At 33.6% G+C, this 14,512-nt stretch overlaps 1 protein-coding gene across 1 annotated transcript in view; it reads left to right on the top strand.

Annotated features, from left to right (window-relative positions):
• Positions 1-1,191: 1,191 nt before the first annotated feature.
• LOC120354461 (ADAM DEC1-like) overlaps positions 1,192-14,512 on the top strand; it is a 59,563-nt gene continuing 46,242 nt past the window's right edge. Inside the window, exon 1 of the mRNA XM_039441667.1 lies at positions 1,192-1,446. Coding sequence (XP_039297601.1) covers positions 1,353-1,446 — 94 coding nt within the window. The 5' untranslated portion in view covers positions 1,192-1,352. The remainder of the gene's footprint in view (positions 1,447-14,512) is intronic.

The raw sequence follows: 14,512 nt of genomic DNA on the forward strand, positions 1-14,512 counted from the left end.
AAATCTTAGTATCGAATATAAATGCATTTTTACATACAGTTGCTTGTATTTTGGAGAAAACTCTTCTTGAATCAAATGGTGAAACAATATTGGAACTGTTGACTATAGTAAACTATTGAAGACTGTAATAATAATATAAATTTCTTTTGTGTACGTTATATTTGTACTCGAATGAAAATAAAAATATTATTAAACCTGCCGTCTTTTTTATCATTCGATAAAAAAAAGTCATCCTCAATAGAAGTCAAGAAGGACTTCATTTTGAAAATGAACCACTTTCCCAAAGCCTGTTTCTATTATTGTTCCGATTATCGACTTTGCTCTTTCGAGCAAGGTGCATTTCATGAGTAGAGAGATATGAGAGCATCCTAAATCAGCCTATGTCTCTATTACAGGCATCTAAATCTTTGGCAATGAACTTCAAATTACTTGGGACTCCAATCCAATTAAAAATAATTGTCTAATCTTTTAAAAAAGGTGCGCATATAATAATGATACTTTGGGACTACCGTATCATTAAGAACTCATGACAGATTATTTCTCCAATAAAATAATAGAAAAATTTATCTTTTGTATTTTTCTGTTATAGTATCTAGAATGTAGAATCACTAATTTACCTGTGTGATGTATCTATTTTCTATTCTACATTGAAACAATATACCGTACCCATCTACTTTACTAGTAGCCTATAAACTTGTATGCTGTCGCTTTATCTATTCTACATTGAAATAATACAATAAATCATCAAGTATCCTTCTATTTTATCATAACACGGACAATTATACTACTTACAGATTATTTTTATTGTGTTCTAATAATATCAGTAGCCTTAGAGAATTCAATATTCAGTGACTAAAGCTGCGTTTACATCAAAGTTACTAACAAATTGTTTATTTTTCCGTCCTTATAGATTCTATTAGATTAAACATTACTTATCATATTTTGCATGATGTTCATATGTGTTTGTCAAGCTCCATTCAATCTAATAGAATCTATAAGGAGGAAAAAATAAACATTTTGTTAATAACTTTGGTGTGAACGCAGCTTTTGTAGCCTGCTTGGAAATGTTTTGTGTTATTTAAGTTTGGCGCCACAAACGCTGTTAGTTCAATTTCGATTTGCTAGAAAGCGCTGTACGCCTCAAGAATTTTATTGTCTGTTTTGTACATCTTCTGGCTGTTTGTCCCCAGAAGCCAGAACAGAGCCACACAGAGCTTTGGCTTTGGGAACACATTGTGCTCAGACTAGCTGCTGTTGTTCAGTTTAGTTTTCGTTTTCATTTAGTAAGTTACGATGTATGTCGATAATATGTTGTGTGGTGATGTGTGAAAATTCATGTTTTTTATTCCATCATGGCTAGTGTTGAGAAATGGAAAGTGATATGGTGTGTCTGTTTTGTGTTTTTGAGGACTTTGAAGACTGAATCAATTGAAATCGAAGGACAAGGTGAGTAACGTACTAGGAATTCTATGTCACTTTAAATGGGTACTTTGACAGTTTAATATTTGTCAAAAACTTTTAAACTATGAATATAGTAATTTTTTAAATAATACGGTATCTTTCAATTACATATTGAATTATTTAAAATCTTAAAAGCTTCAAGCATGCATGTAAACAAGAATGTTACAGCTTTCTGTATTCATAACCTCTAAAGTTGATAGATTTGTCCCAAATCCTTGATAGTTTGTTATTACTGAGTATTTCTCATAAAATACCTTATATTAACCTTAGAAACAGAATATCAACTTTGGTTCATTTTTGGAACTTGGGTCTACCTTTGTATTGAGTAAACAGTTTAAGCTTAGTTTCTTGAGATGTGAACTACTTCCAAACTATTTTTTTTGTTCCTAAGCCAATTAAATATAACAGATTAACACTTTTCTTTGTTGACATGGGTTCTTACAATGGGGGGCGAGGGGCTTGGACGCAGACTCCTTGAAATTCTTGTTAGGAGATTATGCTTTAAATCAAATTTTAAGGGGCCCAAAAAGTCAACAGTGTTTAGATGACTGTTGCCAACATTTCTTTGGTTTCCAATTCAAGCGGGTTGGTGGTAGCAGCTGATCTTTTTGTAATATCAAGGGGTGGTTGCGTTATAATAATAATAATAATTTTTATTTGTTCAATACAGTACAGTCATTATGAATCACAACTATACAATTGAACATTGTCATGTACAAAAAAAATCTCTTCAATATTTAACAAAATAAAAATATTTAACATAATAGAAATATAGATATAGCCTATATGATATTACACATAATTTTCACATAAAAATTCATTTACATTATAAAAACTTTTTTCAAAAAGGAACTTATGAAGATCTTTTTTGAAAGTCATGCTCTTAAAATCTATATTACCAGGCAACTTGTTGCCTTTTTCAGGCAACACCTAATAGCCCGCTTTTGCAGAATGAATATCTTATTTATGTTCTGCAGAGACGTGTTACCCCAGAGCTCAATTCCATATGCAATATGTGAATGAATGAGTGCGAAATATAACGTTTTTCCTGTCTCAGGGGGCACACACTTGACTATGTTTCGCAGAACAAATAAACTGCTACTGATTCTGTTCGCCAGTCTGTCAGTATGGGCATTCCATGAGAGATCCTTATCCACAATCAGTCCCAACAGACTCGCCTCTGTCACATTCTCCACAATAGAATCACCAATGCTAATTACTGGTTCAAATACATAATGTTTGAAACCAAATTGAAGGCACTTACTTTTTTTAGGGTTCACTGACAATAATGATTCATTATAATATTGTACAACAGAATTTGTCTGTAGATTTGCTTCCACCTCCAGTTCATTGAGGCTGTTGTTGTTGAACATTATTGTTGTATCATCAGCGTATAATGTGATACCCATCTCTACTGGGACTGACGATTGCAAATCATTTGTATAAAGAATAAAAAGCAATGGACCCAGAATGGATCCTTGCGGCACAACTCTTGTAACACTCAGTCGCATTGATTCAGCTACCTGGGATTGAGAGTCAATAGCAACAAATTGAAATCGATTTATCAAATAGGACTTGATTAAACTACAACCGATTCCTCTAATTCCTACCTCTGAGATCCTACTGATAATTATATCAACATCAACACTGTCAAACGCTTTGGACAAATCCAAAAGTGTACCAATAACAAAGTTGCCATTATCAAACTGATCAATAACACTCTCAATAAAGGCTATAGCCGCAGTTATTGTTGATTTGCCTCTCACAAAACCATTTTGACAGGACGAGATTAAGTCAAATCGCTCTAGATAATCCATTATTCTGTTATAAATTAGTTTCTCAAACACATGGATAGAGCTGGCAAAATAGAAATGGGCCTATAGTTATTCACATCTGTTTTCACACCCTGCTTGAACAATGGTTTAACCTTGGCAATTTTTAGTAGATCTGGAAATATTCCAGTTTCTAAGACATTATTTATTATGAAAACTAGTGGATCAACTATTTCATTACTACATTTCTTAATTACATCCACCGGGATATTATCAAATCCAACGCTATTTTTTGATTTGAGACTTCTTATTATTTCGATTATTTCTCTACTACATGTTGGAAAGAAGAATAGGCTATTTCTACAATTTGATTTATTTGGAGAGGGGGCGTCATTAATTCGTAGATTTGATTTTGAAACATTGATACGAAGAAATTATTAAATGCATCAGCTACCTGCTTAGAATCTGTTATAACTTTCCCATCTTCTAGTTCTATATTTGGCCGTAAAGGTTTTTCCTACCTCTTAATTCATTTATGATCTTCCAGCTTGTTTTTGATTTATTTGAAGATCGTTCATGAGAATGTGTGGATAGGGGTGTTTAACCTCTTAGCCTAATATTTTTTATTCAAAATATTTGTAGACTGATACAAAAACTCACTTTTTATCAGCTTTGCAATTGCTTTGAATTACAAATTTGCAATGTGTTTGACCGAGCAATTATGACTTATCTTATTGTTCAGATAGTTTGTGCCTTGCTTTGCCTCTTATTTGATGGAATGCCTGCTACCAACTCATTATTGCTGTCTTGGGTATTGCGGAACCTTATTTCACCACAACTATACGAGCGTCATAGACGCGCTGAATTTTCTCAGCTCGTTTAGAGGATGCATTGTCTCTTATGAGGAAAACTATACCTGCCTAAAACGCGCCTCATAGAAAACCGAATAAATTCATCGCGCCTTTAACGCTAGTATTATAGTTAAGGCCTTAAAACAAGACCTTAAGCTTTATGTATGTTAAGTTTATGTATGTTAAGGTTGAGATATTGGAATCATTCGGACCAGGATGTAAATGATCAATTGCCTCAACTTCAATGTAAAGTAAATTAAAGTCTGTAAATTCCTTTTCTTTTTGCAACATGTTCTATTTTTATCTCATGAATGAGTAGTATGCTTGTGGATTAAATTTGACTCCAAATTGCAAGTCTGCTATTTCTCTCAACAAGTACGTTAGAAACTATATCTAGTCTAGGCTACCTTAGCTACATAATGCTTGATGTCTATTATATATTATGAAGAGTGTTGAGGAAATGTCTATGAGACATGATAGTGTGAACATATAAAGATTTTACATTTATGTACGATGTACATCAATCCATGAGCTCTCAAATATATGATAATACTTTGGTATAATATAGGTAGCTGTAAGTTATTCAGTATGACAGCGATAATCAATGAAAATTCATCCGATTGATAAAATTGAATGAAAGTTGAATTTAAGATTGAATGAATTGGAAATTGAATCCGATTGAATGAAAGCATTCATTGACATTATTACCTACTCCCTCCCTTTAATTTGAAAATATAACTGCATGCCATCAGAGATAAGGGAAGTTCTAACTTTTAATTACTAACTTCTCTCTGATGTGATGCACTCTGCCCCATAAAATTCAATTTATTTTTTTAAAAATGGCCGAAGACCACAAATAGTTTTTCTGTTTTAATTCTCCACCATGAAATATGATTTACAACTAGTCTAGCTCATTTTATCCTGTATTGTGTAGGCTATAATATCATCTAGTAATCTTGGACACAATAAATAATAAGATTTCGTAATGAGCACTAGAGCATTAAACTTAATTGTATTTTATCAATTCCAGTGTGTTATCAATAAGTATGGTGTGTTGTCTAGTTCAAGTGAAAATATGGGCTTGGCAATGTAGCTAGTGATCGTTTGGTAAACACAGAAATGTTTATCAGTGTGTTCATCTGTGGGCTCTATGGATCCTCCCCTCATTTGGCCTTGACGTTTATGTTTGTTATCCATCTTTGGGCTCAGTTTGCTTCCCCTCCACACATGCATTCAGCCCATTTACACACATGGTCTATGTCTCACTTTTCTCTCTTCTCTGTTCATTGATGAAATCCATTGATCTCTTTAAATAAGTCGACCTGCTTTCTGGATAGTTTTCACCTCTAATCTAAACATAACTTCCATGTGTATAATAAATTTGATACAAGAGTGAGAAAAGATTAAGTACCTACAGTCTCAGAAAACGAAAAAAGGGAGAAGCTGCTTTTTATCAGAGAAAATGGTTATTAACAAACAATTATTATTGTGAGCAGCTACAGTTATTCATTATTGAGATGTTTTCATGGATCATTGTCATGATCCATTGTCACGTGATTCTATATTATTTATAGCGATTTATGTAAAAGCGTAAAACGCGATTTAATTGAGCAAAACAGTTATCGCGCGACATAATTTAGTACCCTATTGCTTTTTTTGCATAGTATATCTGATTTGTGGGTAGGTAACCTATACTTTACCGCTTGCTCGAATTGAGGAATTATATTTTTTCGAACGCGGATCCGCACAAACGAAAACCCACCTTAACGATTATCTGTCACTGCCACCTATAAAGGGTAGCTGATAGGCTACCATGTAACTAATTGTCCATGCTTGTTTAAAATAATAAATTATATTTTATTCGTCATGGAAATATATTCTTGTTTTTCTGTTAAAAATAAGATTCTAATAAAAGAAAAGAATGATTATACTGGAGGGAACAATTATGGACATGGTCATTGTAACATACATGCAGTATTCTGAGTATTATGACATGAGACGTTACTATACATTTTTCGTGAATACATTTTCTGTGGTGTTTTTTGATGAGCACATGTGTGATGTATCACATCAATCTTCTCATAATTATTAAATTGCAGTATGCGATAAGCTTGGAATCGTTTTCCATCAACCATGCAGAATGATTTCATGTCAGTTCAGGGATGTGACCTTGTTTGAAACATCTCTAACTGTGCTGACAGTTTCCAATTCATACTTATGATAATACAGTATTTTTACTGGTTACAAGTTTCATTTCAGTCTTTGAAGATAATTAACAATTAATTGAAGCATAAAAGTTATCATTGACTACGGCTTAAAACCAAATATTCATTCTCTATGTTCAACTGAAGGCGGTTTTTTCATTTATGCGTCTTTTCGCTATTTTCATTGATTTATTCCATTAGATCACCAATATGCATAAAAAAGACAAACACCATCATGAAAACAACTGTTCAAACTGGATAAAATTAAATATTGATATGGTATTACTTGAACCGCAATGTGACTAATAAATTACTCTAGAACAAAAATAATAGGAGTAGGGCTATAGGTTCCGGGTCGCAAGAATAATAGAGGTTGCATTTTGTCGGTTTCATGCAGTTTTGGCAACGATCGGTGAACCTAGATTACGCTGCGGCATTATAAATCCGGGTCTTCATGAAGCTACTGTTCTTTCACTTTTTAGTAGTACAGTGCAGTGTATTGTGTTGATCGGTATTGACCGCTACCAATATTGTTCAAATACTGATAAATAATGATATTGGGATATCCTACTCAAATTATGCAACGTCTTCTGTACTTTAAAGTAATATTTATCATGGTCAAATTATTACGCAAATAATTATTTCTTAAGTTTTTAGAGTCTCAGAATAAAGTTGTAGAACTAGTTTTCTAATTTCTCACTAATCTGTCATCTGACAATGTAACAGTCTTGTTTTCTCATGATTTTTATGGGTATTTTTGTTATCAATCTTCTTATTAGTTTTATACCATAATTTCTGCAGTATTTTGGAATGCAAAGGAGGAAGATCCATAAAATGATAGTCGAACATGCAATATGTTTTGTTGGAGTTGAGCCCTCACTTACAACCATGCATGGAGACATAAAACTAGGAAAATCTACGCTATAATTAATCCAAAAGATTTGCTAAAAGACAACTACACATAATCTTGTAGAGTGAATCCTTGTTTGTATTTATAAATGAACCATTCATATCTACTATTACAAATATTTGATAAATAAATAAATTGATTTCTATTTGGTTTAAAATCAAATCGATGAAACATCCTCTCTGGAATAAGATTATGTAGTAGCAACATATTGTAGATAGGTCTGTAAGTCAACAATGCCTGCAAAACTGTTTCAAATGGGATAATTGCAGCTTTACGAGCTGTTGCTAGGACGTGCCTCATCTGCAGTGTGTTACTGCAGCTGCAGATCTCCATTGGGTAGGTGGGTAAATGGACATGGCGGCATGCCCACTGCCCAAGTCAAGCACCTGCTTCTGCTGGACAGCTGTCTCCAATTGTTTTCCAAACATAAGAAAAGTAACTGCTTTTTGCAGTAATTTCTCAAACTCTAGTGTATCTTGCATTTCTATTTGAATAGGCTTCTGCAGCGTTGACCATTTATCGAATCAATTTACTGCACATCATTGTCAAATTTTCATTGTTTGTCGAAAATTACTGCCACTTCACAGATGGACATTAATGAGAAATGGCATTTATTCAAATGCTAATGATTTACAGCATTCAGTTTGGATTTTCGTTTAATAATAATTATTCATTATTTAGCATTTGAATAAATTCAATTTCTAATTAATTTTAATCTGTAGACTGGCTGGCCACGATGGCTTCGTATAAAATGAGCGCTGCTGCTATCCAGAGATTTTTAGTTTGGTGTAAGGGTGAACATAGGTACCTGATTAGCAATTAGGAGGTACCGGGCTCGATTCCCGGGCTTGCAAATAATTTTTGGATTGTAGCTCTCATCGAATTTCCTACTAGCTGTTGACCCTGTTGTCAATATTTGCATTAGCAGAAATCTTCAGAGTGATTTACAGCATTTAATTTGAATTTTCGTTCAATAATAATTACTGCTACTTATCAACGGTGGGATAAATAATGAATTAATTTTGTAGTCCAATTTTAACTCTTTGCGCACTGCAGTACCTCCTGGAGTCCTCTTAATTGCACAAAATGAAGAGATCATAAGTTTGATTTATAACATGCATTTTCTGACTATGCAAGGTGATAAAATGAAATTTTGGCCAGTTAAAAATGATTGCGCTACACAGAATGCAGTGTTTGGAATTTGTGGTTCATTTACATGAAAAATTGCTTCATATCTCTTTTCATAGCTCTGAACAGTTGCATAATGACCAGAGACTAGTCTAATCTCCCAAATCAATTTTGGGTTTGTGTTTACTTTTTCATCCGACATGCAAAAACGCTAGCGAAGTAGAAATTGAGCTATAAATAATATAGAGTGAGATTTACTTCACTGTCAGCATTCCTATAATAACATTAACACTTCCCATTTAACGAATGCTGTCAGTTTGAGGTGAATTTCACTATCTTACTTGATTGTTGTCAATAATTACCTCCATGCAAATTTTTTATTTATATTCACATCCAAATTTTTCAAATTGTTGTTACATTCAACTACTACGTACATTGCTGTCCATGAGAGATGACAAGACCATTTACCTCACCCGTGCACAGTACAGCATCATATTATTTTCCACTTTTTTCCTGATTTTGGGCTGATACACTACTAGATTTCTTCCTTCCAACACTATCACCATAACTGCACGACTTTTTCTCAATAATATTATTTGAAAAATTAGGCTTATCACTTGAAACATCACTTACAGAATTAGATTTATCACGTAACTGCAAGTTTAACTGATCACTTTGAGACACTTTAGATGCCGGTTTTAGTGAAACAGATTTTTCCACTTTTTGAAGTCTATCACTTGAACTTAAATAATTTTCACTCATTATATATTCAGTTTCTTGAGAATTTCACCTACTTGAAAAGATCCTACGACTTCAGGATGCGTTTTTTCAATTTTTTTTTAGATCAAACTCATAACCTCAACACGACACGCAGCACACACAGTACCAAGAAGTTATATCAACAAGATCTTGAATTTTGTATCAATACAAACTTTTTGTATCAAGTATCAATACAAACATTCCTTTTAAAGCTATTTCATTTTTTTCAAATTTATTGGATCCCAAAAAGCAAATGAAGTTACAAATATATAATTTCAATTTTGTAATGTTGAGTTCATTTTGGGCAGTCATTGTTATTCATTGGACACTCGTGAGGTATTACCGCAATGCTCGTTGGTTTTATTCTTGCTTGCTGTATATGCACTTGAGGACAAAGATAATTTATCAAGGTGCTGAAGCAATGGCAGCTTACTCCATAAGGAAATCGATGACGCATTGGTAGTTAGTTGCATGATTGAATAATTCACCTCGGCGAATAAACTGCAGGATATCACGAAGCTGAAAGGAAATTATTATCTCACCAAGTTCCGTTCTTGAAGAATCTTCTAGATTAGGTCAAATCCTCACTTATGTTTTGAACAATATTATTTCAAAGAAATTCCGGCGACGAAAAGGTTTGGGTTGAGTCTGTTTGGTTGTTCCGATACCAATAATCACCATGATCAATTTGTTATTGTAGACTAAAAACTTTAATTTGATCACAATAGACCATTCAGATGGGGTTTATAAATATTTGTATCTTTTCCTGCATCGCAAAGAAAAAACAATGGATGTTCCAATTAAGTAGGTCCTATAAACCTCTCAGTTTTTCAATGGGATACAAAGTTCTCAAGAAAAATAAATTGACACACTTTCTTAAAGTTTCTAATTGAACTTCTATGACAACGATTCCTCAATGAGATTTAGTTTATTATCACTCTAAATTAAGGTATTTTTTCATTTTTTTTCTAAAATGTATCAGATTATCCATAGATGTGTCATGTTTAACCAACACAACTAACGAAGGTCACCTACATAAATATAAAATGCAACACGCAAAACCCCTGGGCGAATATAACTCGTGTTGACTTTTACATCATGCTAACGGACAACCACATTAGTTATCTATTAATGTTGGTGATGTTCATAATCTAATTACTCAAGTTAATACTCCAAGGATTAGGCCCACTTGACATTTTCATTACTTGAATTTTTTATAAACCCTTGCTATGATCACTAGGATGTAACCTTATTGATTAACACCCAGGGAATCATGATGTTTCTTATCAAGATCATTGATGATTGGCTAAGGAGTTTTAGAAAATAGTAATGTACCTAGAATACTTGGTACAATGTATTCTAGGTACCTTGGAAAATAGTTTTCTTCTTTGAAATTTTTGCTGATAAAGTACCAATTACAAATGATAGGTCTACCCGTCTACCATTCATAGGTGTCACCATGGTTCCCTCTTCTCTCATTGAAGATTATTTTGTAGTCGTAGTAATATCTATAATCAACAAGAAATACTCTAGTAAATGGCTGAGTTTTGTACCATAAGCAACATTTTTAATTCCTGCTATATCTGTAATCTCATCGAATTTCCATCTAGCTGTTAATCCCGTTGTCAATGTCTGCAGTTGCAGAAGTCTTCGGGGTGATTTACAGTTTTTATTTAGGATTTTCGTTGAATAATAATTATTTAGATGATCTTACTGTTACTACATCTGTCTCTGGTTTGATTGATGGTTTCCTTCAGAGTAATATTCCACTCAATCATAAGGGCTCGAAGTTTTAGAAAGTAGGGATACTGTATGTCTTAACGGCAATTCGGTTCATTTTTTTCAATAATAAAATACACTGTACAGTGGTCTGTATCTTGTGAGAAGTGGCGCAATACGTGCGGGTGACAACAAAATCAATTGAGGGCTAGACAACAAATCGTTGCCCATTTTCAATTGACTCCAGTGTTGTGGGTTTGACAAGAAACCGAGAATCCAGCAGTGGCCTAGTAATAGCTCAGTCGAAGTTGTGTTGATCTCTTTAGCAGCGTTGGTCGCTGCATGACATGTGCTTAATTTAAGACCTCATTCCTCGGTATTTGCTGAATTCAAGACACCCTATGACCCTCCCCCCCCCAACTCACTGTCCACACCAATGCGTACCGCGTTCGCTTTTTGGCTACTAGCAGAAATCTTCAGAGTGATTTACAGCATTTAATTTGAATTTTCGTTCAATAATAATTACTGCTACTTATCAACGGTGGGATAAATAATGAATTAATTTTGTAGTCCAATTTTAACTCTTTGCGCACTGCAGTACCTCCTGGAGTCCTCTTAATTGCACAAAATGAAGAGATCATAAGTTTGATTTATAACATGCATTTTCTGACTATGCAAGGTGATAAAATGAAATTTTGGCCAGTTAAAAATGATTGCGCTACACAGAATGCAGTGTTTGGAATTTGTGGTTCATTTACATGAAAAATTGCTTCATATCTCTTTTCATAGCTCTGAACAGTTGCATAATGACCAGAGACTAGTCTAATCTCCCAAATCAATTTGGGTTTGTGTTTACTTTTTCATCCGACATGCAAAAACGCTAGCGAAGTAGAAATTGAGCTATAAATAATATAGAGTGAGATTTACTTCACTGTCAGCATTCCTATAATAACATTAACACTTCCCATTTAACTAATGCTGTCAGTTTGAGGTGAATTTCACTATCTTACTTGATTGTTGTCAATAATTACCTCCATGCAATTTGTTATTGTAGACTAAAAACAATACAAGCATTCCTTTTAAAGCTATTTCATTTTTTTCAAATTTATTGGATCCCAAAAAGCAAATGAAGTTACAAATATATAATTTCAATTTTGTAATGTTGAGTTCATTTTGGGCAGTCATTGTTATTCATTGGACACTCGTGAGGTATTACCGCAATGCTCGTTGGTTTTATTCTTGCTTGCTGTATATGCACTTGAGGACAAAGATAATTTATCAAGGTGCTGAAGCAATGGCAGCTTACTCCATAAGGAAATCGATGACGCATTGGTAGTTAGTTGCATGATTGAATAATTCACCTCGGCGAATAAACTGCAGGATATCACGAAGCTGAAAGGAAATTATTATCTCACCAAGTTCCGTTCTTGAAGAATCTTCTAGATTAGGTCAAATCCTCACTTATGTTTTGAACAATATTATTTCAAAGAAATTCCGGCGACGAAAAGGTTTGGGTTGAGTCTGTTTGGTTGTTCCGATACCAATAACCACCATGATCAATTTGTTATTGTAGACTAAAAACAATACAAGCATTCCTTTTAAAGCTATTTCATTTTTTTCAAATTTATTGGATCCCAAAAAGCAAATGAAGTTACAAATATATAATTTCAATTTTGTAATGTTGAGTTCATTTTGGGCAGTCATTGTTATTCATTGGACACTCGTGAGGTATTACCGCAATGCTCGTTGGTTTTATTCTTGCTTGCTGTATATGCACTTGAGGACAAAGATAATTTATCAAGGTGCTGAAGCAATGGCAGCTTACTCCATAAGGAAATCGATGACGCATTGGTAGTTAGTTGCATGATTGAATAATTCACCTCGGCGAATAAACTGCAGGATATCACGAAGCTGAAAGGAAATTATTATCTCACCAAGTTCCGTTCTTGAAGAATCTTCTAGATTAGGTCAAATCCTCACTTATGTTTTGAACAATATTATTTCAAAGAAATTCCGGCGACGAAAAGGTTTGGGTTGAGTCTGTTTGGTTGTTCCGATACAACATTTTTAATTCCTGCTATATCTGTAATCTCATCGAATTTACATCTAGCTGTTAATCCCGTTGTCAATGTCTGCAGTTGCAGAAGTCTTCGGGGTGATTTACAGTTTTTATTTAGGATTTTCGTTGAATAATAATTATTTAGATGATCTTACTGTTACTACATCTGTCTCTGGTTTGATTGATGGTTTCCTTCAGAGTAATATTCCACTCAATCATAAGGGCTCGAAGTTTTAGAAAGTAGGGATACTGTATGTCTTAACGGCAATTCGGTTCATTTTTTTCAATAATAAAATACACTGTACAGTGGTCTGTATCTTGTGAGAAGTGGCGCAATACGTGCGGGTGACAACAAAATCAATTGAGGGCTAGACAACAAATCGTTGCCCATTTTCAATTGACTCCAGTGTTGTGGGTTTGACAAGAAACCGAGAATCCAGCAGTGGCCTAGTAATAGCTCAGTCGAAGTTGTGTTGATCTCTTTAGCAGCGTTGGTCGCTGCATGACATGTGCTTAATTTAAGACCTCATTCCTCGGTATTTGCCGAATTCAAGACACCCTATGACCCTCCCCCCCCCAACTCACTGTCCACACCAATGCGTACCGCGTTCGCTTTTTGGCTACTAGCCCACATCTTTATTGCAAGTTCCACTGCAAGTCATTCACATACCAACTGCTAATTTAAATGTGAATTTTGCTATCACAAAGCACGAAGAACATCCTTGATCAATAACTATTTATAATCTATATAACTATGATAATCAACGACAATGGTTGATCAGTTAATCAAACAACACTTCATTTCCAATTCAGAATATGTTTTCTTTTAATTTCTATTGCAATATAATCTAAAAAGACTAAAGAGCAATTTTTCCCTAATAATTTAATAATGCGTTTAATTAATTAGATAGGTAGTTCTCATCAGGACTATTACTTCCAACAACTAACTTGAAATTATAGCAACAACAACAAATATTAGAAGATATAATATAATAAATAATAATAATAATATTTAAATAAATAAGATATCATTCATTATAGATACACATTCAGTTCCGTTAGACGTTGGAATATCCTTGCATGAATTGAGCTACTACATTGTGTCTAATGAAAATTTAAATTTGTTCATTTATTTATTGGATGAAGCAAGCAAAAACAATGTAGGAGAATCAAGTCATAATGACAATAAGGCATTATCGAATAGTTCTTCGTTCATCAGTTTACATAATATAAGTTACCTGGTAGTTTTTAATTTCCAATCACATAATATGATTATTTGACTAGTTTACAGTTTTATATTGTTCTTGATAATCATGTTAAGCTGTGCAATCAATTATCTATTCAATTCATTGGAATTTAGTTCATAGTTAGTATTCCAGGTTTCGGAAACACATAGGCCTAGGCCTAACTTGTCATTGAGCATTGAGAGACAAATCAAGTAATTGCCCAGCTAAGTCACACATATGCCTAACTACATTAAGTTACTGGACTGTCATTTTTGAAATAGCTCAATTATTATCAATCCAATAAACATATTATATCTGCTTGATTGTGAAAGTGTCTATAAAAATCAATGATTTCTGACGAATGAGAATATTTTTTGGTTGACTGTGTTCTGGTGGCAAGTAATCAGGAGATTGGAGAAGGAA

The sequence above is a fragment of the Nilaparvata lugens genome, chromosome 1 (genome assembly GCF_014356525.2).
Source record: "Nilaparvata lugens isolate BPH chromosome 1, ASM1435652v1, whole genome shotgun sequence".
Taxonomy (NCBI): domain Eukaryota; kingdom Metazoa; phylum Arthropoda; class Insecta; order Hemiptera; family Delphacidae; genus Nilaparvata; species Nilaparvata lugens.